Source organism: Panonychus citri, unplaced genomic scaffold (genome assembly GCF_014898815.1).
Source record: "Panonychus citri isolate SS breed McGregor unplaced genomic scaffold, ASM1489881v1 Contig00125, whole genome shotgun sequence".
In the NCBI taxonomy this organism is placed as follows: domain Eukaryota; kingdom Metazoa; phylum Arthropoda; class Arachnida; order Trombidiformes; family Tetranychidae; genus Panonychus; species Panonychus citri.
Window position 1 is genome coordinate 1 of NW_026515530.1, and position 26,669 is coordinate 26,669.

The 26,669-nt window shown below is 32.4% G+C and overlaps 7 protein-coding genes across 8 annotated transcripts; 2 read left to right on the forward strand and 5 right to left on the reverse strand.

Moving 5' to 3' along the window:
• The first annotated feature begins 1,003 nt into the window (after positions 1–1,003).
• LOC128390668 (uncharacterized) lies at positions 1,004–3,452 on the forward strand. The gene is made up of 5 exons (XM_053350421.1): positions 1,004–1,490; positions 1,703–1,886; positions 2,317–2,736; positions 2,807–2,910; positions 2,981–3,452. Exons 2-5 carry the CDS (start codon positions 1,880–1,882, stop codon positions 3,317–3,319), a joined length of 870 nt encoding a protein of 289 aa, XP_053206396.1. The 5' UTR covers positions 1,004–1,490; positions 1,703–1,879; the 3' UTR covers positions 3,320–3,452.
• A 5-nt stretch (positions 3,453–3,457) lies between these two features.
• LOC128390664 (homeobox protein Meis3-like) lies at positions 3,458–6,004 on the reverse strand. Its single transcript, XM_053350417.1, has 5 exons — positions 5,338–6,004; positions 5,067–5,230; positions 4,702–4,954; positions 4,299–4,609; positions 3,458–4,212 (listed from the first exon to the last, which is right to left on the reverse strand). Exons 1-5 carry the CDS (start codon positions 5,648–5,650, stop codon positions 3,853–3,855), a joined length of 1,401 nt encoding a protein of 466 aa, XP_053206392.1. The 5' UTR covers positions 5,651–6,004; the 3' UTR covers positions 3,458–3,852.
• A 121-nt stretch (positions 6,005–6,125) lies between these two features.
• On the reverse strand, positions 6,126–7,228 carry LOC128390669 (nucleoside diphosphate kinase 6-like). The gene is made up of 4 exons (XM_053350422.1): positions 7,031–7,228; positions 6,825–6,927; positions 6,637–6,760; positions 6,126–6,549 (listed from the first exon to the last, which is right to left on the reverse strand). The coding sequence occupies exons 1-4, from the start codon at positions 7,112–7,114 to the stop codon at positions 6,297–6,299; spliced, it is 564 nt and encodes a 187-aa protein (XP_053206397.1). The 5' UTR covers positions 7,115–7,228; the 3' UTR covers positions 6,126–6,296.
• A 94-nt stretch (positions 7,229–7,322) lies between these two features.
• LOC128390662 (pecanex-like protein 1) lies at positions 7,323–15,774 on the forward strand. The gene is made up of 6 exons (XM_053350415.1): positions 7,323–9,086; positions 9,180–9,540; positions 9,701–11,246; positions 11,328–12,999; positions 13,062–13,497; positions 14,522–15,774. Exons 1-6 carry the CDS (start codon positions 8,232–8,234, stop codon positions 15,286–15,288), a joined length of 5,637 nt encoding a protein of 1,878 aa, XP_053206390.1. The 5' UTR covers positions 7,323–8,231; the 3' UTR covers positions 15,289–15,774.
• Positions 15,775–15,911: 137 nt separating this feature from the next.
• On the reverse strand, positions 15,912–18,056 carry LOC128390667 (alcohol dehydrogenase class-3-like). Its single transcript, XM_053350420.1, is given in 4 exon segments — positions 15,912–16,929; positions 16,932–17,003; positions 17,418–17,616; positions 17,738–18,056. Coding segments are annotated over 4 exon segments (1,137 nt in total). The 5' UTR covers positions 17,759–18,056; the 3' UTR covers positions 15,912–16,084.
• LOC128390665 (pre-mRNA-splicing factor SLU7-like) lies at positions 18,026–21,459 on the reverse strand. 2 transcript variants are annotated; one of them, XM_053350419.1, is made up of 2 exons: positions 21,316–21,459; positions 18,026–20,279 (listed from the first exon to the last, which is right to left on the reverse strand). In XM_053350419.1, the coding sequence occupies exon 2, from the start codon at positions 20,255–20,257 to the stop codon at positions 18,905–18,907; it is 1,353 nt and encodes a 450-aa protein (XP_053206394.1). In that variant the 5' UTR covers positions 20,258–20,279; positions 21,316–21,459; the 3' UTR covers positions 18,026–18,904. The 2 variants fall into 2 exon arrangements, with proteins under 2 accessions (XP_053206394.1, XP_053206393.1); XM_053350418.1 differs by having other exon boundaries at positions 18,026–20,284.
• Positions 21,460–23,879: 2,420 nt separating this feature from the next.
• On the reverse strand, positions 23,880–25,711 carry LOC128390663 (pre-mRNA-splicing factor SLU7-like). Its single transcript, XM_053350416.1, is given in 2 exon segments — positions 23,880–25,124; positions 25,127–25,711. Coding segments are annotated over 2 exon segments (1,683 nt in total). The 5' UTR covers positions 25,602–25,711; the 3' UTR covers positions 23,880–23,916.
• Positions 25,712–26,669: the final 958 nt, after the last annotated feature.

Here is a 26,669-nt window from a genome sequence, read left to right on the forward strand (position 1 = left end):
ATTCATTAAGGATAACACTATTGGCCAATGTATCTATGAATGAATCACTTTCTTCTTGAATTGTTGAATTGATCAATTTCCACCAAGATTGACGATTATTCAATAGATCGGGTATCATTTCTGGTTCCTTTTCCAAATTATCAGTGATGAATTGACTTGGTAAAATGGTGAATACTCTCGAGTTAACTGGAAATGATTGATGGAGAAAATTTTTCTTATTCTTCTTGAAAAACATTGAATAATCATTCAGTTTAATTAAACAATATCGATGAGATTTAAGACAATATTTGTAAATTTTGTCAATCGGAGAGTCTAAAATCTGCTCCATCAAACCTTTAGAAATAAACTCTAATTTTTTTGTTGTATCCTCAAGTAAAATACAACTTTCAGCGTAAAGATTTTCATCTTTTATCATCGTTTCAAATGAATCAAATGAACTTTGATAAAATTGGCCAGTTAATTTATCATCTGTAAGGATGGTTGATGTTTTCGTTGTTGAATAGTTGAGTTTACTGTTAATGGAAGATGAAAAAAACAATTGTCGAGAAAAAAGACATCCACCAATTCGCCAGCAATTGATTGGAAACATTCTCAACATACACAAAAAAAACTAATTCCCAATATTTAAACAAACCACAATAACTAATTAAAGAAAAAGATAATTAAATTGTAAAAAAAACAACAAAAAATTTTCCATTCAAAGGTAAACCATGTGTAGATTATCACGTGATGAGAACATAACATCAGCTGAGATTTTATTTTCCATCAATAAATGACTTCAATTATCTCAAAGAAAATACAGCCAACTAGCTCTCTAATTAATAAACTATTCGAAATGTCAAATAAAACAATTAATGGAGAGAAACATTAAATTACTAATTAGGCAACATGATTAAATTAAATTCTCAATTCAAATTTAGTGATAAAAGAATAGCGATGAGAGCGCCATCTGTCTGTGAGAATAGAAAATTGAAAAAATTCTTTTCTCATTTTGTTTACTTTTTTCATCTGATGTTTACCTTTTTTCTTAATTGATGGATTAATTTGAGGAATTACATTTTTTGTCCGATTAATGTTTTGATTTATTAATTCTTTTTAATTTGTTAACCTTTGTGTCTCTTTTTTTCCTTTGTTCAAATAGGTTTTATTCAATTAGAACTTTAATTTGAAGGGTATTTCCGTCCGGTTTCTCTCTACATCCAGATTGATTTCTGTTTTGGTCTAGAAGAGAGAAAGTTGAGTTTCATGGTTTCGCCAAAATCCTGATCTAATTTTGATTCACTCATAATGGACATTAACATAAAACAAGAACTTGGAACTGACCAGAGTAAATCAAATCCTGAACTGTCCGATTATGATGATAATTCTTACAAAATTAAATGTGCCAAACTTAGCCAAAGGATAGACGAGTATAGAATGGAAAATGAAAGACTTCTTCATCATATTTGTCAAGTAAAGAAATTAATTGATCGCTATTCTAAACAGAAAAGGTATTATATTGACCACGATAAACATGTAACAATCAAAATTTGTTCTTAATCGAATCATATTGAAGAAGATGAAACAAAAAGCTCATCCAGTCAAGTTGTTCATTGGATAATAATCAATCTTTCCCTTTTCAATCATCTCAAAACTTCAATCATGTTTGATTAGTTTCCTTGTTTCTATTTGATGTAATTAATATCTATCCATGTAATTGCAGTTCTATGATGAAACGATTATCGACTTACACCAATAGCAATTCAAATAGTTGGTCGGAAAATTAAATCAATTGTGCCGAAGGATCAACATTGTAAAATAGACTCAACAACCTTTCATCTTTTCTCTGCCATCTATCAAACAATTAAGTGATATTTAAATTTTCGAAACAATCAACAATATGAAATGTTTGTAAAAATTTTCCATTCATCATTAACTGTCCGAAATTAATTGATCTTCAACCCAATTAACACGAACCATTGAATCAATTGAATGTTTTAACCGAATCAAAAAAGTGAAAGTTAAGTCAAGGTAAAGTTCAATTCTAATTAATGTAAGTTAATTTGAACGGAAATTACCTGTGGTTTTAATTACAATTAGGTGTTACCCTGACAAACTAAATACAATAGAAAATAATTACAATTCAAACAATTTGGTTTAGTTTTCACTCGAAATTTTAATTCATCAGTTTATCAACAATTAACTTTTGATTTTCCTTAAAGCATCTTCATTGATTAAATTACTTTTTCTTTCATTTTGAAGTTATCGTTACACTGGACAACATGAATTTCTCAATGTTTAATTTTTTCCATATTCTTTTAATTCTCAACTGTTTAGATTCCATTCAACTAATTGACTATCAAAAAAGTGATTTAAATTTACCTCAAACTTCAAAATTACTTAATCAATTGACCAAAAAAGCTGAAGATCTACAACAATCACCTACAACTGATTCATTAATCCATTCAGTTTCTCCTGATCATTATGACCATTGGTCACCTGAGATGGACAGTTACTTCACTCATCATCCAGAATCATCAGCTCACCAATATTATAATTTTCATTCTGAACGAAGCAATTTAATGGAACCATTAGAAGACAATCTTGATTACGTTGATGATTTACCAGATGAAATACCAACCGGAGAAATTAAATATTCAGATAATATGAATTTAGAAGATGAAGATGTAACAGAAACTGATGGCGAAGACGATGAACTTGTTTTAAGTAATTTCCACAAGACAATTGACAACTCAGGTAAGAATTAGCCACTCAAAGTGCCTTAATTGTTGATGATTAACGACAATTATTTCCCTGAAAAAATTAGGAAACAATTGGAGCATTTATGATGATAATTATTCTGTTTCTGATTTTCGATGTTCCAATAAAATCTATGCTGGTTATTATGCTGATGTTCAATCAAATTGCCAGGTATGTACGAAGACACTCAGTTGATTATCATCGCAATCTAATTAAAAAACTTTTTCTTATGTTCATTTAGGTTTGGCATCTATGTGAATCTAATGGTCGCCATCATACATTTACTTGTCCAAATGAAACTTTATTCAATCAATTGTATCGAGTTTGTGATTGGTGGTATAATGTTGATTGTCCTAAATCAAGGGAATATTATCACATGAATCGTGATCATGGTTTAATTAATCATCATGATTCAAATTCTCGTTCACGTCCATCATCAACACCAACAACAATTTCTCAACAATCAGGTGAAGGAGATTATAATATACAAACAATTGATATAAACGACGAACCGATAGTTGATGATGAACAATTAATCCTCGGAACACAAAGGAGATCGACAATTAAATCACCTAATTAACCAACATCGTTCATCTTTAATTTATATATTTCTAATTCTTAAACATCAACAACTCAACAAATTTTTGTATCATCAACTAATCCAGAGAATCTATTTTTGATATGATTAAATGTAAACCAATTCAATAAGTTAATTCAGTTAGAATTTTCAATTTTTTCTCTTTATTTCAATTCATTGGAATGGAGTTTGAAGATTTAATTTCGTTTTTGGGATTTAACTTTGTACAGATGAAGAAGATGATTAAAGTGATGCATCCATATCAATGGTGATAAATGATTAAATTGAATAATTAAGACTAAAAACAAAGAAGAGTATTGATTAGTTGACTATTAATGAAATGGTACATTAGATAAAAATTGTGTTTTCAATTTGAACACAAACACTTGAACAAGTTAATTGTTTCTCTTTTTGTTAACAATTAACTGTTCTGAGTCCTAAATGAGTATCATCTTTGAGATTTGGTTAATATATTAGAATACATGATCGGTGGTAAATTAGAATTAAATTAATTTTGGTTAATTACTGATTCAATTTCAACTTAAATATCGTGTTGAGGTTGTTGTCGTTGATTGTTCAGTTGATCCTGAGACTTTGTCAATTGTATTGGAAATTGGAAGAGACCAATTTTTTTGTGAACTTTTGGTTCCATTGGAAGTTTTTAACTTTTTCACCGAATTTGTTTCCTTCATGTTTATTGATTGATTACCAGTGTTACTTGAATTGTTTATCTCTGGATTCGTTTCACTTGTACTGTTGTTATTTATATTTGCAGAATCGAGCATCGGTTGTAAGATCCTTCTTCGTGCATTGATAAACCAATTGTTCACTTGGAGAAGAGTTAAATTTGTTTGAGCTGCAATCGATCGTTTTTCGTCTTCGGTTGGATATGGATGCTAATTGTTTAGTTAATAATAGAGAAATTAATGAGATATTTTCATGATAATCACTTGATGTACAAATGATTAACTGATATTCTTACCACAATGTGTTGGAATAGCCAAGATCGCATTACCGAAGTCGCTTGTTTTGGTAGAATTCCTCTTTTCTGGTTTCGCTTTTGAGCAACATTCGAAGCCTCATCACTGAGGTCACCTTCGGTGCCACTGTCGATTCGATAAGTTAAATTTAAAGGTTTATTTGCTCCATTATCTTGAGGTTGATTTTCCGTTGATTTCTCTTTATCTGGATCTTTGGTTTTCTCTTCAGATTGTTGTTGTTTATATTTCGATTGATTTTGTTGATGTGTTTGTTTGTTTTTTGTGAGATCTTGTGCAATTGCTGTTTGAAAATCTGTTAATTGTAACAATTGATGGAAAAGAGAAAAAAAACATAAGATTATCAGATTAATTTTCTAATTGTCATTATCTCGTTTGGTAAATTACCAGTTGGCACTGAGTTACTGGGATCATTGAAGGAATAATTTGAAGGACCAGAGGAACATTCATCTGATGAAGACGAAGAGCAGGAAGAATTATCAAAGGAACCATGTAAACTTGATGTTCCACGTAATAGATTTTCTGAATTCATTTTAGTTCGCAAGCAATTGATGTATCTGAAACAGAAGTCTTTACATAAATCTTGAACTTTTTCCAGCTCCAGTAAGTGGATCCTAAGAACTTGAATTGCTTTGATCATCTACAAGTACGAAAAAGCAAACAAAATAAATGATCTCAATGATTGTTAATATAATCAATCAAACAATTTGAATATAAACAAACACATGACAGAGCAAAGATTTTAAACTGACCAGATTATCCACTTCAGGATTTTCACCTAAAATTAATCCCTCATCACCAAGTTTACTTTCTATTGCTGCTCTTAATTCACTATTAAATGTTTCTCCGGAAGCAAATGGTTCATCATTAACACCTAATGTCGCTGTTGCAATTTCACATTTCTCCAACAATAGAGCTGCAATTGTAAGAAATAGACAATTAGAATGGTTGACTAGTTGACCAATCAACGAGAAATTAAATTCATATGAATGAACAAAGGCACAAGTTGAATGTTAATATTACCTAAAAGTGGATACAATGGATGCTTGTAAAGTTGATTTTTGTAATTATCAAACTGAGCAATATCTTTGATTAAATGTTCATCGTGTTGAATTGGTAAATCATCAGCAGGATTATCACTGGTTTCTTTCTGATTGGGTGAACTATTTGGCTTGTCAATCAGTTGATTATCCTCTCCATTATCTCCACTAGATTTGTCCTCACAATTTGCATATTCCTCTGTTTCTTTCAATTCTCTATGTGAATTGTTTTCCCTTTCAAATTCATCTTCATCTTCATCAGACAAACAGTCCGAAGAAATATCAGGCGGATTCATACGTTCGATTTAAAGAAAAAAAACACAAATTAATCACGAACAACAAATCAATTAGATGAATTAAAATTTCGATCAACCAAAATAAAAATTGAATAAGAGAGCAAATGAGAAAATCTATCAAAGGTAAGTGATGATATTGAGATGTTGTTGATTGGAAATCGGACTCAAGTTGGACATCATCCAGAGAGAAGGAAACAAATAACATCAAACCATTCGATCATTTCCACTAAATTCCAACACTTGGATAATCTACCAAAAGTCAATCTATTCACCAACAAATAAACTCAATTAAATTAAACGTTAATCCGGTTAACATAATTAACCAATAATGAGAAACAATTAACTGAACAATATCGAGAAGCATCAACAATAAAAATCTAACAGAAAAGAATTTCCAATTAACTCAAACATCGACTCATAGATGGAGCTCATTTTCTCCAAACGGAGAAATTAATTAATTTTTAATTCCAATTGATTAATGGTAAGTAAAATTAACATTTTCGCTTTTTTATTGCAAATTTAGCTTATTATAAAGTGTATTTCTAAATTTTTCTTAAAGCAATTTAATTGCTCTTAATGGTATCATCATTTACAGTCGTCGAATTTACTTTTTAAGTTGTTTGTTCAATAGTTTCGAGTAAATGTTTTAATTAGCATTTTCCATTCTATTTTCTCCTTTCAATTCGTGGACACAATAAATTGGATCAAATGTAATTAACTTTGATCGATTGATGAAAAAATTTTCCTCTTTTTGTCTCCACTGGTCAATTGAAAAATCTTTAAAGTAAAAAGCGATCTCTTCAAGAGCTGAATCTTCAGAATCGGAGCCATGAACGGCATTTCTTGTATCTGTTAATCCATATAAGCCACGGATCGTATTTGGTGCTTCATAAACTGCTCTAGAAAGTGTTATTAATAAAAAAGAAATCAATATATTTAAACAATCAATCAATTGGAATGAAAATTAATCACAAAGATTTTTATACCTGTAAACCTTTGTTGGTCCCATGATGGATCTCCAGTGTTTAATAGCATTGGGATGAGCCAAAATATGAGCCCAAATGGGTCCACTTGACATAAAGGTAACCAAACGATGGAAGAAAAATTTATCTAATAATCAAAAATTGTTAATTCACCAACAATTACGATCCGAATCAATCTCAACGAGGTTTACCTTTATGTTGATGATAGAAACTCTCAGCATCAGCTTGATCCAATTTGCAACATCGAGATCGAATAAAGTAAAATCCTTTTCTGCAAATTAGATTTCTGAGATCCTAGAACAATCAAAAAGCACAAATTAAACCAAATAAAAAGTTAAAAAACAAAACAATTAAATCAAATCAACAAATTAAAAATCAACATAAGAAAAAAACTAACAATTGTTTTACAAGCGATCGGAGTTATATCGGGTTTGATTAGACAAAGAGTTAATTGTAACCTCGCACCGATTGTCGAGACCATTTTGACCAATCAATCATTCAAATTAACTAAATTAAATTAAAAAAGAAAAACAATTAAAAACAACAACAAATTTCAATCACACTTGAGATTCTTACACATGGTAAACATAAATCTCCACTGGATAAGCTCCTCCCCTTTTTCTTTCTTTTTTCTCTTTCTTGCTCCATGTGATCAGTTTTCTATTTTTTTCTGTCACTGTTTTCATTTCTGTTGATGTTGAGTTGGTTTCTTTTTAATAACAATTAACCACTCAACCAGATTAATTGTAATCAAATTTAATATTCAATTTTCTTCCTTGGTTACAGAAAAGTTGATTACTTGTATCATCAAATTGTTAATGTGTTAAAGGTTATAAATCGTAACATTGTGATAATCAATTTGTAGAAAAGAAAATTTTTTTTCTCTTTTTTTTCTATTCTCTTGTAATGAACATCATCATCATCTATGATTTTATAATTGATCTGCTCCTGTAGTCTCACACACTCTTCAGCTTATTTTCACCTTTGGATTGAACAATTTAATCGTTCATTAATGGTAATACTTGACTTGTTCTCTCCCTATTTCTCCTGTGGTGATTATATCATAATTGTTAATCAATTTGGTAAAATGATTGATTATCTAAGCTTTTCCTTTGTCAACAACAACAACAGAAAATAATCATTATCATTGTAACATCAGAAAGCCGGGATTCTTTTTTTTCCTGTTGATTGTTTCAATTTTCCTGATGATGATAAAACAAAATCATCGGTGTTAATATCAAGCCAAAGTTATAATAATCAGGATGATAATGAAATTACTTATTGGATGATTGAAACTGTTGGAGATTTTGATTTCTATCATAAGCTGAATTTACCAATTTCTTGATTCTTAAATTTTTCTATCTCATTGATTTGGATCATTTCATGGAAATACAATTCACCTTGGTTCTGATTATGTGATAATTATATGCAAAAGGCGATTACAAAAGGACGAAACACTTTTAGTCATCATTTTGTTTTGATTTTTCTTCTTCTCTTCTATTGTTTTACTTTTCTTCTCATCTAAATTGTTTCCTATTTCAGTGGTGATCTTTTTTTTTCATATCTTCAGCCATCACATCATAGAGGAATAATTTAACATGGGAAGCCAATTATTGTCCATATTACGACAAGGAGTTTGGGCTAGTCTCACCGGTGGATGGTATTATGACCAGAAGCAATCACATTTCTCTAACCTTTTTCACCTTTACATTTGGTTATTGTTATTATGTCTTCCCTTGGCCATAGAGCTTTGTGTTAAAAGTTATCTTTATCCCTCGGATCATGTAATCATATGGTCTCTCTACTGTCTCATAATCGCTTCCATGTTTACACTGATAAAATTTGTAAATGCTTATCTTCATCACCTCTTTGACTCAGGTGAATATGTTATTGAAGAAGAGGCCACAAGCCCCAATGATGATGATGAAGAAGAAGAAGGCATCACCGATGGTGCAGATAAAATTGATGATAAAGAAGGTGATAAAAGTAGTATATGTTATCAGTCCTTCGATGATACCAGTAAAACCCTCAACATTGAGACTTCATCGGACACTTCAAAAGCTTGTGATATTTTCGTACATAATAATGGTACTGCTGGTCAACATGAGCACAGTTTATCCAATCGTAGTAATCGAGGTTCAACGGAAAGACCTTTAGTAACAATTTCTTATACTCGTAGCTCCGGTAAATCAGTGAATAGGACAACAAGTGATTCAGATCATGGGGCAACCACGTCAGGAGCTTCTGTTGTTGTCTACCAATCTTTGGGGGTTACTGGAGATCTAACCTCATCTCCATCAACAAGTCAAGCAATGGTTCCTTCATCGTCAGCTTCAATTAAGTCAAATGATGGACCACCAAGCTATTTACTAGCCAGAATCTTAGCAACACCCGGAACCCATTTAGCCAAGAGTAATGATGATAATTCTTCCGGTGCTGTTCATTTTTTTCAGGTTCGTTTTCAATCATTTGTTTTTTAAATTCTTTACTCTTACTGAATCATGTTCTCAATTGCTCTCTCTCTCTCTCTCTCTTTTCTCTTCTAGGATGAATGTGGTAATTGGTTAACATACATTTTCGATGAAAATAGTGACGGAACAGCTAAAGGATTGATGTCCAATGATAACAAACCTTATTTCTCTGACCCTGTCCCTTCAGCCTCAGGCATTTCCTCGGTGAAAAGGTCAAATGTTGATAAATGGGCATCTGATTCATCTAAATCTTCAAAATCATCTGATTCATTAACTGTGATGGGAAACACTCATCCCGAAAATAGTCCTAAAGACAATACTCAACACCAGCGGCTCGCAATAGGAGAAAAATGCTCAATTACTAATACCTTTTCTCCACAATTGGAAACACAATTCTTAAGATCACCGAGTATCAATTCAATGTTTACAGAGCCAAGTAAATCTTTCAACAGTTTGAAAAAGATTGAGACATGAAAATTTTTTGTTTATCTAATTTGATTTAACCCGAATACTTTTCCATCTCTCAATTTTGTTTATTTTCCCTTCTTTAAATATACTGATTTGTTTTTTTCGTCTCTTTTTCTTCCAACTTTTAGATGCAATCTCATTCCCTATGTCTATTAACCCGCGATTTGGTTCAAGTCCCAACATAGTCATCGCTTCTGAACGTCACGTTAGCTTCTCAACCAATCTTAATAGTCCCGAATACGCTAACCTTTCATTCCGACTCCCGATACGATACAATGATTTCATTTCGCCAGCAAAACCCAAACAATATTATAAACTTTGGATTCCACCTTGTATGCGATGGAGATACGTTAAGATCCGTTTTGATCGGTTAAATTTACTTACTCTCCTAGATCGTAGTTTAACTTTATTTGAACTATTTTCTTCAATATTTCTAGCCGTTCTGGTTGCTGTTTTGGGCTCGATAATTATTGAGAAAGGTTTTTTCACTGATCTCTGGTTATTCATATTTTGCTTAGTTATCTGTTCATCTCAATATACACTTTTGAAAAGTGTCCAACCCGATGCAGCATCACCAGCCCATGGTTATAATCGTATTATCATTTACAGTCGTCCAATTTATTTTTCAATTGTTTGCTCAATAATTTTACTCTCTCGTTACTATTTGGATCACAATTTATCTTATTCGTTAAAATTTTACGATTTCAACTTATTGGATCCTTCGGTAATTCGGACCATTGAAGAAGGAGCCAAAATGTTTATCCTCTCATTTCCAATCATCTTTTCGTTTGGACTCTTACCTCAAATTAATACCTTTCTCATGTATCTTATGGAGCAAATTGACATTCACATTTTCGGAGGAACCGCTTTCACCATGGGACTAACGTCAGCCTGTTATTGTATCATTCGAAGTGTTGTAATTGTCCTAGTTCTTTATGCAATTGCTTTAACATCTTTACTTCGAGTTACCAGTCGACGAAGAGCAGCAATTGGACTAACATATCACGATTATGATGTTCTTTTCTCTGTTTTCTGTGGTCTCCTCGTCTTTTTTGCATATTTCATGAGTCGACAAACCAGTGATCCAACAGTTGTTTACACTTTGATTCGTAAATATTTAATATGTGATAGACTTTCATTCAATCGTCGTTCTAAAATAAACGGACGTCGATGTTCAGGCAGTGGAAACAATAGTTCAACAGATGATCCCGAAGGTCGACAAGAAGAAGAAGAAGAATGTGATCCCTTTGAAAAAGAATATGTAGATCCACTACCAGGGAAATTAGAGAAAACATTGTTAATTCGTTTGGAAAATGATATAATTCTTGCAATTTTGATGACAATAATTTTCTTTGCAATTCATGTCAGCACCATCTTCACTCTTCAACCTTACGTTCAGATGTCATTGGGAATTCTGGCCGTTTCATGGGGCTTCTTGTTACATTACATTTTCACCCATTTCCGTAAAGAGTTACCTTGGCAATTTTTTGCCTCACCAATTTTGAAGCCTAAAGAATATGATCAATATGAGGTCAAAGATGAAGCGCAATTAATGTGGTTTGAGAAGTTCCAATGTTGGCTCGGGTTCATTGAGAGAAATGCAATTTATCCTTGTGTCTTTCTCAGCATTCTGACCAAAGATACCCCAGAGATAATCAATAAATATGGTGTTTAGTAAGTATCGCACTTATCAAATTTAGTTTAATTCTTTTTGCATTTTGTTAATTGTTCATTTTCCTCTTTCATCTCATACAGTTCGGGAACACTGCTCATGGTTATTTGTGCTTTCAAGTCAATTCGATCAACTTACAATGACTCATCTCATAATCATTTCATTTTACTCTTCACATGGTTAACCTTTCATTACGACCTTTCCTACCTTCGAGAGCCATTCCTGGTTAATTATGCTGTTTTCTCAACAATTTACCTTAAATTCACTGAGCTTCTTCTTAAAATCCGTTTTGTGGTCACTTATGTTGCTCCCTGGCAAATTTCGTGGGGCTCAGCTTTCCATGCATTTGCTCAACCATTTTCGGTTCCTCATTCGGGGATGCTCTTCATTCAGGCCATTCTATCATCCATCTTATCTTCACCATTAGAACCTGTTCTGGGAAGTGCTATTTTCCTTTGCTCTTATGTAAGGCCAGTTAAATTCTGGGAAAGGGATTACAATACAAAAAGAATCGATTATTCAAATACTCGTCTGGTCAATCAATTGGAACGAAGTATCATCGGTAGTGATGATAATAATTTAAATTCCATTTTTTATGAACATTTAACTCGATCTCTCCAACACTCTCTTTTTGGTGATCTTGCTCTTGGTAGATGGGGTCAAGTATCGCAAGGTGATTGTTTCGTCCTCGCTAGTGATAATCTTAATTGTTTGGTTCATATTATTGAACTGGGAAATGGTTTAGTTACCTTTCAAGTTCGTGGTCTTGAATTTAGAGGAACTTACTGTCAACAACGGGAAGTTGAAGCAATCAGTGAACCGGTCAACGATGATGAGGGTTGTTGCTGCTGTGAACCTGGTCATTTACCGTCAATGCTTTCAGTAAATGCCGCGTTTAATCAACGTTGGTTGGCCTGGGAGGTAACTCATTCTAAATATGTTCTCGAAGGATACTCAATCTCGGATAATTCAGCAATCTCTATGCTTCAACCATTTGAATTACGAAAAGCGTTGATTACTTATTATGTCAAGTCTCTTATTTATTACACAATAATTGGTTCTAAACTGGAAACTTGGCTGCGAAATGATGATATCCGTGAAACCATTGATGGCCTAACAAATGATCGTGACTTTGTCGATTTAGATCCAATATTTAATCTCTCCGTTGATGAAGATTATGATTTCCGTGCCTCAGGAATAAATCGTGCCAGTTTCTGTCATGTCTACTTAAATTGGATCAATCATTGTCTCACCAAGCGAAAAAATGTGATCGAAGATGTTCAAGATAAAGAAGCCGTTGTCTCTCTTTGTTTCGCTCTTTCGCTTTTAGCTCGTCGAGCCTTGAGCACCGCATCTCACAATAATTCATTCAATACAGTTGAATTCTTACTTTATGGATTACACTCGTTGTTCAAAGGTGACTTTAGGATAACGTCTCCGCGTGACGAATGGGTTTTCAAAGACATTGATTTACTGAAAAAAGTGATCGCTCCAAGTGTCAGAATGGCAGTTAAACTTCACGCAGATCACTTTCTATCCACAGACGAATACGATGATAATATTGTTCTATGGGCTTCAATTACCAATTATCGTCAAAATTGGGTCATTTCCCATGAGGCCGATCCTATTTGGCGAAATGCTCTCCTATCCAATGTATCCTCTCTTCTGGCCCTACGCCATGTTTACGAAGATGGTACCAATCAATATAAAATCATTATGCTCAATATTAGACATCTTAGTTTTCGAGTGATTAAGGTAAATTATTGTTCATCTTATTCAATAAATATTTAAGTACTAATTTATGTTCATTTCCTTAGGTTAATCGTGAATGCGTCCGTGGTCTTTGGGCTGGACAGCAACAAGAATTAGTTTACCTCCGAAATCGTAACAATGAAAGAGGTTCAATTCAAAATGCTAAACAAGCGCTAAGAAATATAATAAACTCATCTTGTGATCAACCAATTGGATATCCCATTTATGTATCACCTCTAATTACCTCATTTGGTGAAACTAATCCACAATATTGTTCAGTTATTGGTAAACCATTGAGCTTTCACACCTTTAAATCGGCTATTTTATCGGCCTGGAATCGTTTCAAGACTCGATGTCGTGAAGGTTGTTCGTCGGGACAAGCTTGTCAAGAAGAGATTAATCAAGAAGAGTTGATGATGAGGCCACTCAATTCAGTTCCATCATCTTGTCGGGGTCGACCTATCCAAGAGCGATATCCTTATGATTCCCGAAATCGCGGAGGTCAGTTTTATTTACCAATCCCTTTGATCTCCAATCAAATACTATCAGTTTTCAATCAGACTATCATGTTAGTCATCATTTGATGTTATTTAAATTATCTTAATTGAGTCATTCAGTTGTGCTAATCTAGTCTTAACTATTTATTCATCAAGTTTTGACAGCCGCAGGTATTAATTGCTGATCACAATTGGTTTATATTAATGAGTCTCAACAAAAAAAACAGACTTTTTTGTTCATTTTTCTTGTTCTTCAACTTGATTTTCTGTCCAAATTATAACCAAAAAGCAATTAACCATCATGATAATCAGTTGATAACCTTTTCTCTGATACAGTTTAAAGATGACTCGAAAAAGGGTTGATTAAAGTATCGCAAAAACTAAATCAGAAATCGAAAGGCAGCTATTTAAACCGTGAGATCGATTAACCTTTTCGTCTCGAAAATGTAGTTCGAATCAGATCTTTATTATTTTTGCTCTTTCGATACTAATAGTTGAACGTTTCTAATTTAAAATACTTAATCTTCAAGCCTTTAGCATAATCAAAATATTCAGACATTTTTTCTAATGTTAATCTTAATTTGGATTTAATAATAATCAGAAAAGTTAAGTCATGTAACTGTTGATGATTTAATCCAATTGACAAAAAATTATTCCAATCGTTATTAGCAAACTATATCAATTTTTAATTATCTTTGATTATCCACACCTTAGAGTTTGAAAAAAAAGGAAGAGCAAGTAAATCAGATTGATTTTTAATCATATTATTTGACTATTTTAATTTTCCCCAATCTATTTAATCATCATCAATTTTGATTCGCATTGAAAATGCAAAATCAATTCAATGTTTTAATAGTTGTTTATCTTGACATTTAATCAAAGTAGTTTAATAATAATGAGAGAGAGAGAGATAATTTGATTGCCAATCCCATTTCCGATTCTTTATTATTTTCCCAATCAAACTTTTGATCAACAATTAACTTTGTTTATTAATAATTTTTTATTGGTTATCTTTTTATTAACAATAGGTGGTCGAAGCAATCGAAGTGGACATTTAAATGACCGATCGTTCAATGAATTTGAACGATGTCATCTTTTAACTCGTATCTCATGTACGATCCCAAATCAATTGTATCCGCAAACAGCATCGGCTCACCATGTAACCGGACCAGCGACCATTTTAGATACAATTAACCGATCCATGTCAACTAATCGACGACAAAGTTCATCAACACTGGTCAATCTCACCGCTTTCCGTCCCACAGAAAATGTTGATTGTGATAATTTAGAAATGACTTCATTCACCTCAAGAGGTTCAATTGGTAATTCAAGTATCAACAGTAACAATTATAGTCATAATAACAGTTTAAGTAGTAATAATAATATTATCGTTAATCAATCAAATAATGTTAATAGTGTAATTATTAATAATAACGTTGTTAATAACGATTTGGTTATTAGCAACGATCAACAATTAACCCAATCAATTGACACTAGTTCAATCTCATCTACGACAACAGTCAATTCAACAACAACAACAACAACAACACCAACTACAACTGTTATCACTTCAACCGTTGCTGGACCTTTATCATTATCTTCATCTTCATCATCTCTACCATCATCATCTTCTCCTCCCCCTTTGTCGTCATCCTCATCATCGACAACATCATCACCTTCATCTTCACCCTCAACGGTGACTGCAGTGACTTCATCTTCTTCTTCATCCTCATCATCACCTTCACCGACATCATCAACTCATCTACATCATCGTTCTCGACCGGAATTGGTTTGAATGGATAAACAATTAATCTCTCATAATCTTAATCATCTTCTTTTCTCTCTCAACTTTTAATTTCTATATTTATATATTAGATTTTTGTGAGTTTGTATTATTTCCTCTTTCTTTTCTTTCTATATTTACATTCACACAAATTAATGATGTTGATGATTAATATTAATTTTTCATCTTCTTTCATCTTTTCATGAGATTTTTGTTATAAGTTAATCAAGTTGAGAGGGAGAAACAAATTATGATTAGATGAGTTGGATAAAGTAAATACACCGATTGCTTAATTATTTACAATTAAAGCATAATGATTACACACCTAAACCACACAATTGGTTGGAATTGTAAAGACAAAAAATTAGTAGATTGTTCAAATTAATTTATGTTAAAACACACAAAACAAAGTTAATCAAAAAAGCAAAACAATACGTCCAAACCTGCCATAAATAAAAGCGCTAATTAATAAATTGATAACTTTGATTTGATGAACAATTAGTTACCTTCATTTATTATTAATTATCTTTATCTCACCGGTACTATTACCAATTAATCAGTGATAATCAATTGAGATCAATTGACTATCAATCAAAAGAGTTCGCTAGGCAAAAATAACGTGCACTTAAAACCAATTGATTGTTTGAGTGTGAATTTATCATGACAACGTCACATTATCACGATAGGAGGATTTTCTGGTGATAAATTTCAATGATAATAACAGATTATCTCAAGAAAAATTATAATTTCAGGTTTGATTGGAAAAATATTGTGAACTGGTACAAATATAATTAAAATCAGGTGAGAATTAATTTAGTTTTACCATCGCTCGTAAAACTTTTCCTTCTTTCATTAAGGTAAAGGCTTCGTTAATCTGTTCAAGTGGCAGTACTTCAGTAATGAACTCATCTACCTTCAGAATACCTGAAAGATAATCTTCCACTAATTTAGGAACAGCGTCACGGCTTTTCCAACCTCCGAAAGCGGTTCCTTTCCATGTTCGTCCAGTTACCAGTTGAAATGGTCGAGTACTTATTTCTTTACCTGAAGCGGCAACACCGATGATCACTGAGACACCCCAACCTTTGTGAGCCGATTCAAGAGCTGCTCTCATGGTATGAATATTACCAATACACTCAAATGTATAATCTGGTCCACCGTCTGTAAGGTCAAAAAGTACTTGTTGAATAGTTTTATCTTTGTGGTCAAGAGGATTGATAAATTCAGTAAAACCAAACTCTCGAGCGGCTTCAAATTTACTCGGGTTGATATCGATTCCGATAACACGTGAGGCTTGACGAGCCTTACAACCGATACCAACGGCTAAACCAACAGCACCGAGACCCCAGACTGCACAGATGCTTCCTGGTTCAACATCAGCGGTGTTCAAGACAGCTCCATAACCGGTGGGGATACCACAACCTAAGAGACCAACTTTCTCTAACGATGCCGTTTTATTGATCTTAGCACAGGCGATCTCAGGTAGAACAGTAAATTCGCTAAAAGTTGATGTTCCCATAAAGTGGAAAACAGTTACACCGTTGCAGGTAAAACGAGAGGTACCATCAGGCATAACTCCTTGGCCTTGAGTGACTCTGATTTTCTGGCAGAGATTAGTTTTCGGATTTTTACAGAATTTACATTCTCGACACTGGGAGTGTAACACGGAATGACATGATCACCAGGAACAAGACTGGTAACTCCCTCGCCGACACTTTCAACAACACCTAGAAAATGAAAAGAAAAACCCAAAAAAAAAAGTTGTTAATCAATAATCATAATGAAACATTAAACTTTCACTTTAGAATTGAGGTTGAATTGAGAAAACAATTAAAAAGATGATCATGAATAAATTGATTGATTGTACACTTTAAATCTCCTCAATAAGATTAAGTTTAAGCCCCATGGTGTTAATCATCTGACTAACTAATCATCAATCAGATAAATTGAAATTAAGATTTCGATACGAACAAAAAAGTAAACGAAAAGTTGATTGTCATGTCAGTTAACCAGAAATGATGAAATAACATAAAACTTGATCGTAATTAAGCACCTTGAGAAAGGAAGTACATAAGGTTAAGTAAGGTGATAGGTAAAAGAAAACAAGGTTAACTTGTTGATGGAAAAATGAATAGAATTACCTGCTCCCTCGTGCCCCATGATACAGGGAAATTTTCCTTCAGGATCTAATCCAGATAGAGTATAATAATCAGTGTGACAAACTCCGGAGGAAACAATTTTGACCCGAACTTCACCAGCCTTGGGTGGGTCAACAGTTACTTGTTCAATTGTCAAAGGTTCATTTGCAGCCCAAGCAACAGCAGCTTTACAGTTGATAGGCTGTTGAGAACAAAGAAATTAAAAAGAAAAAAGAACAAAAATAAATTCTACTTAACGAAAACAAAAAAGAAAAGAACAAAATTTAGAGAAAATATTCTAAATAGAAAAATATTATTCTTACCTTTCCAACAGTTGAACTCATGTTGTATAAATTAGATTAAGACAAACAATTAAAAGCACCAAAGTAAATTAAATGATTTAATCAAAAAAGAGAAAAGCAAAGCAGAAAAAGAGTCACCACAATAAACGTCACGTTAATCCAAAGTAGAAAAGATTTGACTAATTCAAGGATAAAAAGAGAAAAGCTTTTTATGTAATAACTCAATCAATTATTTTCATGGTCTTTTTGCACAAAGTACTAAAATCCGGCTGAGATTCACGTTTCGATGGTAATACAAATTGTAAAGAGTACAAATGGAGAAACAATTTAATCAACAATCAACAGAGAAAAAGAAAAAACAAAAATGAGTAAACTTGACAATGAGAAAAAAAAGTGATCCAGTTACAAACCATTGGATCTTTTTGATTGAATAGATACAAAGAGATATTATTTTCTTTTCTCTGTTATTTTCTCATCAAACAATAGTTGCAGGTAATTCACTCGCCGGTTAACCTTGGATTGGCATGGAACAAGCTGATTACATAATAGTGTAATTAAAAAGAAAGAGAAATTAAAGTTGATTGTTGAAGAAAAAATCAGATATCGATTATCTGATTATCTATTATCGTTTCGATTTGTATCCATAGGGAAAAAGAGAGGGAAGTTGATTTTTCTCCTTCTTTGTTTTCTTTTCTCTCTCATTAGAATTATTTAATTTCTTATTCTTTTCTAGCAATTAGAATATTAATTAGTATTTTTTTGTTCTTCTCTTCATTAATTCGCCATCAATCATTTAATCAAATTGAAAATGTTCTTTAATTAGAAATAGATCAACAAAGAAGGAAAAGTAAAGCACTTTTTCTCTTGGTGAGATATTTGTTATTCTCTTTTCTATTCTCTTTTTTTTCTTTTAATTTTGGTTAATTGTTAATCTTTTATGTACTTAAAGGTAAATGTTTATTTATTTTTGTTTTATTCCATTTGGTCAGTTGGTTGGTATTTAATTTAAAGAATTGAAATGAAATCGTTTTCATTGAGATGTAATGATTAATGTAACGACATTTCATTTCTTCAATTACTACTACTGGTCATCTGTAATCATCGCCATCATTAAGGCCCTTAAGGTGTTAACCTCGATCTCTATCCAATTTTATTTTGGATAACCTGATATGTGAATGATGTGAACAATTAACCAGTTAAGTTGAAACAATAAGAGATTCCAGCAGATCCAACGCAATAAGCGTTTTTCATTGTTATATGACAACATTTGTAGCCCCATTTTTGCGTCTTGACGTTATAAAAAGAGCCCCAAACGGATTTGTGATTATTTGGATGAACATCTTCCTCGTATCTAGAACTAATTATGGTCTTCGGTGGTTCGATTTTTGGTTTTCCGTCTCGAGAATATTCAACGTATCTCTCTGATTGTCCATAAACCAATTCGGCCGGTGGTGATTGAAGATATTCCTCTCCGCCATATTTCTCTAAGATTCTTTGTTTTATTGAAGTTTTATGTTTATTCTTTTGGACTTGGTGCTCTCTGCGAGTGATTTCCATTGCTGTTGGTTCGGCCTGAAGGTGAATTTCGACACCTTTATCTCGAGCCTGCCAAGCGAATATTTGAGTTTGTGCAACTTTAACAGCATCACCTGAAAATCGAGCATAATTTTCACCGGCATAAGGAAGATCAGCTGGATCTTTTGATGCATTTTTATAAGGATTGTCTCTCATGGAACGAGTTTTCGGATCATAATAAGCCGAATCAGGATCTAAATTTCTAAGGTATTTGGCTGTGTCCTCTCTGATTCTAAGATTTCGTACAGTAATTCTTTGTTTGGAATCGACTTTTGTACCAGGCATATCAATATGATCGGCGTATTTATCTTCTTCATCGGAATCAGAATCCGAATCCCCTTTTTCTGCAGATTCGGTTACCTCTTTCTCGACAAATTCTTTTAATTTCTCTTCTTTAAGAGTTTTTTTAGCCTCTTCAAGTTTTTCATATTCATCAAAAACGGCTTTGTACATCTGAGGACGATAGCCATTCCACCGATCTCTTTTGCCATCATAATCTAAATTAAGTTTAGCTACCTCGACGTCATCTGGAGCTGTAACAATCCCCGATACTTTGGCTGGAATCTTCTTTGGCTTTTCGAAACAAGATTTTCGATTATGTCTCATGGCTCCACAGTTCTCACAAGCTCCAGGTCTATACTTGGTAGCAATTTTGTTTGTTGTTCCTCGTTGGTACCATTCATCAACACGAGCAATCTTGGATTTATTTTCATCTTGTGGTCGCTGATGTTTTAATGTTGGTCTAGAAGAGCCATAGTACCAAGGGGTGATGGAAATATACTGTGGAATGTGAGGGTTAATGTCTTTACCATCTTCATCGACAAGAGCTGGAACTGTACCCGCTTTTCTTAATTCCTCCAATTCCTTTTCCTTTTTAAAATCTTCTCGTGAACGTTTTTTAGGCACATCCTCGGGAAAATCAGAGCCTCGAATTAGTTGAGAAACTGGTCTCTGTTGAATCGACATTTTCACACCGAAAATCAAAAAGCTGTCCTTGTTGACACAAAAAAAGAAATAATAATTAACTGTGAGATTGAAAATTAAAAAAATGGTTAAGCCTAAACAGCCAGAAATGGGATCAAGTCTTAATGAATTGAATCCAATGTTAATTCAGTTAAAGGCAAATTTTGAGATCAAAATCCAGAAGCACTGATACCACATGAGATATTTTCTCATGAAAAAGAAAACTGAATTTTCTGAAACGATTGTTAATTATTTCACTAGTATTTCTTTTTTTACTATTTAATTGATCACTTTTCATTAATTAAATAAGAATTCACTAATTAGAGTTGAAAACTGATTAAACTTTTCTCTCTGGTTATTTAGGCTCGGGGACTATATGACCAGAGATTTCTGGTCGAATAGGCTGTTCCTATAAAAATCAACGAGAAAAATGTAAACAAAAACAAAGACGAAAAGAAAACAACCATCAAGCGCCACCGCTTAAAACCAAAAGTTACTTTTGAAAAGTAACTAATCAAATTCTCTGGGAAAATCTGGAAAAATTAAACTGATTGTCCCTCATCTTCACAATAAAGCTTTTAAGTAAATAGCGATCTTGAGTTTAATCCTTTTGTCTTTGTTAATTTTCTGTTCTTAAGAGGAAATTTTTTAGAAAAAAATTTTAAATTTTTTCGTCATCCTCATCATCGACAACATCATCACCTTCATCTTCACCCTCAACGGTGGCTGCAGTGACTTCATCTTCTTCTTCATCCTCATCATCACCTTCACCGACATCATCAACTCATCTACATCATCGTTCTCGACCGGAATTGGTTTGAATGGATAAACAATTAATCTCTCATAATCTTAATCAACCAGATAAATTGGCATTAAGATTTCGATACGAACAAAAAAGTAAACGAAAAGTTGATTGTCATGTCAGTTAACCAGAAATGATGAAATAACATAAAACTTGATCGTAACTAAGCACCTTGAGAAAGGAAGTACATAAGGTTAAGTAAGGTGATAGGTGAAAGAAAACAAGGTTAACTTGTTGATGGAAAAGTGAATAGAATTACCTGCTCCCTCGTGCCCCATGATACAGGGAAATTTTCCTTCAGGATCTAATCCAGATAGAGTATAATAATCAGTGTGACAAACTCCGGAGGAAACAATTTTGACCCGAACTTCACCAGCCTTGGGTGGGTCAACAGTTACTTGTTCAATTGTTGATTGTTGAAGAAGAAAAAATCAGATATCGATTATCTGATTATCTATTATCGTTTCGATTTGTATCCATAGGGAAAAGAGAGGGAAGTTGATTTTTCTCCTTCTTTGTTTTCTTTTCTCTCTCATTAGAATTAATTAATTTTCTTATTCTTTTCTAGCAATTAGAATATTAATTAGTATTTTTTTTTTCTCTTCCTTTATTCGTGCCATCAATCGTTTAATTAAATTGAAAATGTTCTTTAATTAGAAATAGATCAACAAAGAAGGAAAAGTAAAGCACTTTTTCTCTTGGTGGGATATTTGTTATTCTGTTTTCTATTCTCTTTTTTTTTCTTTTAATTTCGGTTAATTGTTAATCTTTTATGTACTTAAAGGTAAATGTTTATTTATTTTTGTTTTATTCCATTTGGTCAGTTGGTTGGTATTTAATTTAAAGAATTGAAATGAAATCGTTTTCATTGAGATGTAATGATTAATGTAACGACATTTCATTTCTTCAATTACTACTACTGGTCATCTGTAATCATCGCCATCATTAAGGCCCTTAAGGTGTTAACCTCGATCTCTATCAAATTTTATTTTGGATAACCTGATATGTGAATGATGTGAACAATTAACCAGTTAAGTTGAAACAATTATATATACCTTAAATATGAGATAATCATGATTTGAGATGTTTATGTAATTAACTACTATTTAATCATCATTAATAACTGGACTGAAAAGGAAAAGATTAACAGGGAATGGAAAAGATTATTTATTAATTGTTGCTGATTAATTATCGATTCATCCAGGAAAAAGATTTATTTGATTGTTTCAATTGTATTAACAATTACCTGATAGGTAAATTGTTTTCTTTCTATTGGACATTCGGATGATTTTTTTTTCTCTCAATTGTTAACATCATCACCCAACTAATGGTCACATTATGTTGTTTAACTATTGGTTTGCCTTTATCATTATCAACAATTTATCTACAATTAAAGATGTTAATCTTTTCCGTCAAATCTGAAGTTCAATTGTAATTCAGGTAAGTTCAAGTTTAGTCTTTCCTGTTCATCAAACCAGGAAGGTTAAACTTAGTTGATTGATTAATAATTGATCCATTGTTTATCTTTCTCACTAATTATTAATTACTTTCTCTTTCTCTTATATCTTAATTTCTTACAGTTTTCAAAATTTAATGTAACCTGAATATAAAATGGGTCAGTTTTTCAAGCAATTAAGTCCATCGTTATTACGTGAAAGTGTAAAAGTTGATATAAAGAAATGATCATTGATTATTATTTACAAGAAATCTCATCAATAACAATTAAATCAACTGGTGTTTGTGATATTTGCTTACCAATTTAATCAATACAAAAATGGTAATCAATATCTACTAAATTAATAACAAATTTTAATCATCTCTATTTAATGAACACCTCATTTCCTCATTGATTTAGGCCAAAAGATTATTATTATTATTAAGAATTGTTTACAATTCATCATAAAACAGTTGATTAATCTGCCAATTTACAATTAATCTAAACAATTTGATTTTCAATCTATCAAAATCATTTGAAAATTTTAACATTATCATCAAAAATTGTATCATGAATTCAATTGATTTAAAACAATTTGTAAACAACTCAATCAAGTTAAAAATAATTTATATTTTCATTATTTTAATTTGAATACAATTGGTGATTTATTATCAGCACAGTTAGTTAATTGTAGATCTTTCCAATCAATTACATTAACAACTTTAATTGTACCTCATTTGATTATTGGATGATTATTTTTGTATTTTACTAATTTAATACTTGCAGTTAATTTACTAATTGTACAACAATTAACTAGACACTAAATTGTTTATGATTTATTCACCGTTTGTAATAACCAAAAAATTAAACTTCAATCATGACCAATGATTTGCCAAATATCTTATCCGTATCATGTATATTAATCAACATCCAGGTTATATTAATTAAGTTAATCAATCAAAAAGGATTGTAATAATAAGGAAATCAAATGATTTAGTCATGCTAATTGTTTACTTCTTTCCAGCAATTAACGAAAATAAATGATGGTGTCGATAATTATCTCTCATCAATGGTCAATACGATTGTATTGACCAATTCCTATGGAATAATCAACAATTGACTTACAATTATGAAACAATTCAGATAATGATGTCTGACCATTCAAGATCAATGTTGAGGCTTGATGACCACTCGAGATGGATTAGATTCTATTGATTATCTTTAATTGTAAGGCCACTAAATTTTTGATTGAAAGGTAATGATGATAATCAAGTGATGGAGAAGATAATCACACAATCGATTCACGTTTTTTGATGCAAACATTCAAGAAAAACCTGAAGCGCTACAAGGAGAGAGAGAGAGAGAGAGAGAGAGAGAGAGAGAGTATAAACTTAGCGATCATGTTGATCGCTCCCTTGTCAAAGTTTATTTTTTATTAATATATTTATACATCGGATCATCTTCTCGACCCTTTTGTCTTCTGTATTCTTCAATTTCCTCCTCAGTGGGTTCATAAGAAGCACTCATTGAATTGTATGGTCTTTTACGATCATCTATCATCTCTCCATCTTCCACGGGGAATAAATTATTTCCTCGTTTCCTTTTCTTGTGTCCCAATTCTGACCATCGTTGTTTACTAATAACCAATTTGGGGTCATTGTCATTTGTTGTCTCATCCGTTGTTCGGTCTTCAGATGATGATTCTTGCGTAGATGATTCTTTTTTCTTTTCCACTTTATCCATACCGTGAATTAAATTTTCTTTAATTAAATCATCATTAGAAATTCCAGCTGATCCGACACAATAAGCGTTTTTAACTGTCGCATGACAACATTTGTAGCCCCATTTTTGAGTCTTGACGTTATAAAAAGAGCCCCAAACGGATGTATGATTATTTGGATAAACATCTTCCTCGTATTTAGATCGAATTATCGTCTTCGGTGGTTCGATTTTAGGTTTTCCGTCGCGAGAATATTCAACGTATCTCTCTGATTGTCCATAAACCAATTCGGCCGGTGGTGATTGAAGATATTCCTCTCCGCCATATTTCTCTAAGATGCTTTGTTTTATTGAAGTTTTATGTTTAGTCTTTTGGGTTTGGTGCTCTCTGCGAGTGATTTCCATTTTTGTTGGTTCGGCCTGAAGGTGAATATCAACACCTTTATCTCGAGCCTGCCAAGCGAATAATTGAGTTTGTGCGACTTTAACAGCATCACCTGAAAATCGAACATAATTTTCACCAGCATAAGGAAGATCAGAAGGATCTTTTGATGTATTTTTATAAGGATTGTCTCTCATGGAACGAGTTTTCGGATCATAATAAGCAGAATCAGGATCTAAATTTCGAAGGTATTTGGCTGTGTCCTCTCTGATTCTAAGATTTCTCACAGTAATTCTTTGTTTAGAATCTACTTTTGTACCAGGCATATCAATATGATCGGCGTATTTATCTTCTTCATCGGAATCAGAATCCGAATCCCCTTTTTCTTTAGATTCGGTTACCTCTTTTTCGACCAATTCTTCTTTTAATTTCTCTTCTTTTAGTATTTTTTTTGCCTCTTCAAGTTTTTCGTATTCATCAACAACGGCTTTGTACATCTGAGGACGATAGCCATTCCACCGATCTCTTTTCCATCATAATCTAAATTAAGTTTAGCTACCTCGACGTCATCTGGAGCTGTAACAATCCCCGATACTTTGGCTGGAATCTTCCTTGGCTTTTCGAAACAAGATTTTCGATCATGTCCCATGGCTCCACAGTTCTCACAAGCTCCAGGTCTATACTTGGTAGCAATTTTGTTTGTTGTTCCTCGTTGGTACCATTCATCAACACGAGCAATCTTGGATGCATTTTCATCTTGTGGTCGCTGATGTTTTAATGTTGGTCCAGAAGAGCCATAGTACCAAGGGGTGATGGAAATATACTGTGGAATGTGAGGGTTAATGTCTTTACCATCTTCATCGACAAGAGCTGGAACTGTACCCGCTTTCCGCAATTCCTCCAATTCCTTTTCCTTTTTAAAATCTTCTCGTGAACGTTTTTTAGGCTCATCCTCTGGAAAATCAGAGCCTCGAATTAGTTCAGATACTGGTCTCTGTTGAATCGACATTTTGACAAAAAGCGATCCTTGATGACACAAAAAAAGAAATACTAATTTGCTATGAGATTGAAAATTAAAAAAAAATCAACGAGAGAAAAATGTAAACAAAAACAAAGAGGAAAAGAGAACAACCAAAGCGCCACCGCTTAGAACTAAAAGTAACTAATCAAAGAAATTTAAAAAAAATTCTCTTTTTTTTTGTTCTGCACTTGTCATTATTATTGTTAATTAACAAACAAATTACAAACAATTAGGTCACTGGAAGAAAGTGAGAGGAAGAGGATGATTAACATAACTTGATTTGGAACCCGATTAATGAGAGATGATGGTGTTGTTATAATACGAAATTTAATTTAATTCCAACTCGTTTTCCAATTGAAAAAGTTTAATCAAATTTTTCGTGACAACAATTTAATCATTTCCCACGAAGAAAACAATTTACTAAATCATATTGAATTGTAAAGAAAACAAAAAGATACATAACTTGTTAATTTAGTTGTTTTCTTCTTAATTCAATTCTATTTTTCTATTCTTAATTGTAAATCATTTCTAATTTCTGATTCTATCTTGATTGTCTTTTCTTTACCAGAGTCATTCGTTTTGTGCAATTGGACAATTGCAACTAAATTAAAATCACAATCAACGAGGTTAAAGGTTAAATTATCATATTTATCATCAAGAATCTTGATTCAAGATGATCATTTACAGGATCAAATTGTTATTTAATTACTTTTTATCACTAATCGTGATAAGAGACTTTAATTGTTTCGTTATTGCTGGTGAAAAGAAAAGTTAAATTAAGAGATGAGCGCGATTGATATTAATTGTTTGATTTAAGATTGTTTTTCTTGGTTAACAATCAACTAATTTGGTTAAATGGAGGCTGATAGAAATGATAATCACGATGATTATTGTTAAATTACAGGAACGACAATTAACATTTCTCCGGATTTCCAGTAAGAGGAAACAATTAACTTTTCAGATGCGATATAATTATAATACCACATTGAATGTCAATCAAATTTGATTAATCCATTTTAGTGATTACAATCAACTACGACAACAACAGCAACAATT

Excerpts from the sequence above, each read along its gene's own strand:
- LOC128390669 (XM_053350422.1), bottom strand. The coding sequence starts at position 7,114 with ATGGTCTCGACAATCGGTGCGAGGTTACAATTAACTCTTTGTCTAATC. Across the intron at positions 6,928-7,030 it reads CGATCGCTTGTAAAACAATT|GATCTCAGAAATCTAATTTG; the intron begins GTTAGTTTTTTT and ends TGATTGTTCTAG. Across the intron at positions 6,550-6,636 it reads GGACCAACAAAGGTTTACAG|AGCAGTTTATGAAGCACCAA; the intron begins GTATAAAAATCT and ends AACACTTTCTAG.
- LOC128390668 (XM_053350421.1), top strand. Across the intron at positions 2,737-2,806 it reads CAAGACAATTGACAACTCAG|GAAACAATTGGAGCATTTAT; the intron begins GTAAGAATTAGC and ends TGAAAAAATTAG. Across the intron at positions 2,911-2,980 it reads ATGTTCAATCAAATTGCCAG|GTTTGGCATCTATGTGAATC; the intron begins GTATGTACGAAG and ends ATGTTCATTTAG.
- LOC128390664 (XM_053350417.1), bottom strand. The coding sequence starts at position 5,650 with ATGAATCCGCCTGATATTTCTTCGGACTGTTTGTCTGATGAAGATGAA. Across the intron at positions 5,231-5,337 it reads TCCATTGTATCCACTTTTAG|CTCTATTGTTGGAGAAATGT; the intron begins GTAATATTAACA and ends TTACAATTGCAG. Across the intron at positions 4,955-5,066 it reads ATCCTGAAGTGGATAATCTG|ATGATCAAAGCAATTCAAGT; the intron begins GTCAGTTTAAAA and ends TCGTACTTGTAG.
- LOC128390662 (XM_053350415.1), top strand. The coding sequence starts at position 8,232 with ATGGGAAGCCAATTATTGTCCATATTACGACAAGGAGTTTGGGCTAGT. Across the intron at positions 13,000-13,061 it reads TTAGTTTTCGAGTGATTAAG|GTTAATCGTGAATGCGTCCG; the intron begins GTAAATTATTGT and ends TCATTTCCTTAG. Across the intron at positions 13,498-14,521 it reads TGATTCCCGAAATCGCGGAG|GTGGTCGAAGCAATCGAAGT; the intron begins GTCAGTTTTATT and ends TATTAACAATAG.
- LOC128390665 (XM_053350419.1), bottom strand. The coding sequence starts at position 20,257 with ATGTCGATTCAACAGAGACCAGTTTCTCAACTAATTCGAGGCTCTGAT.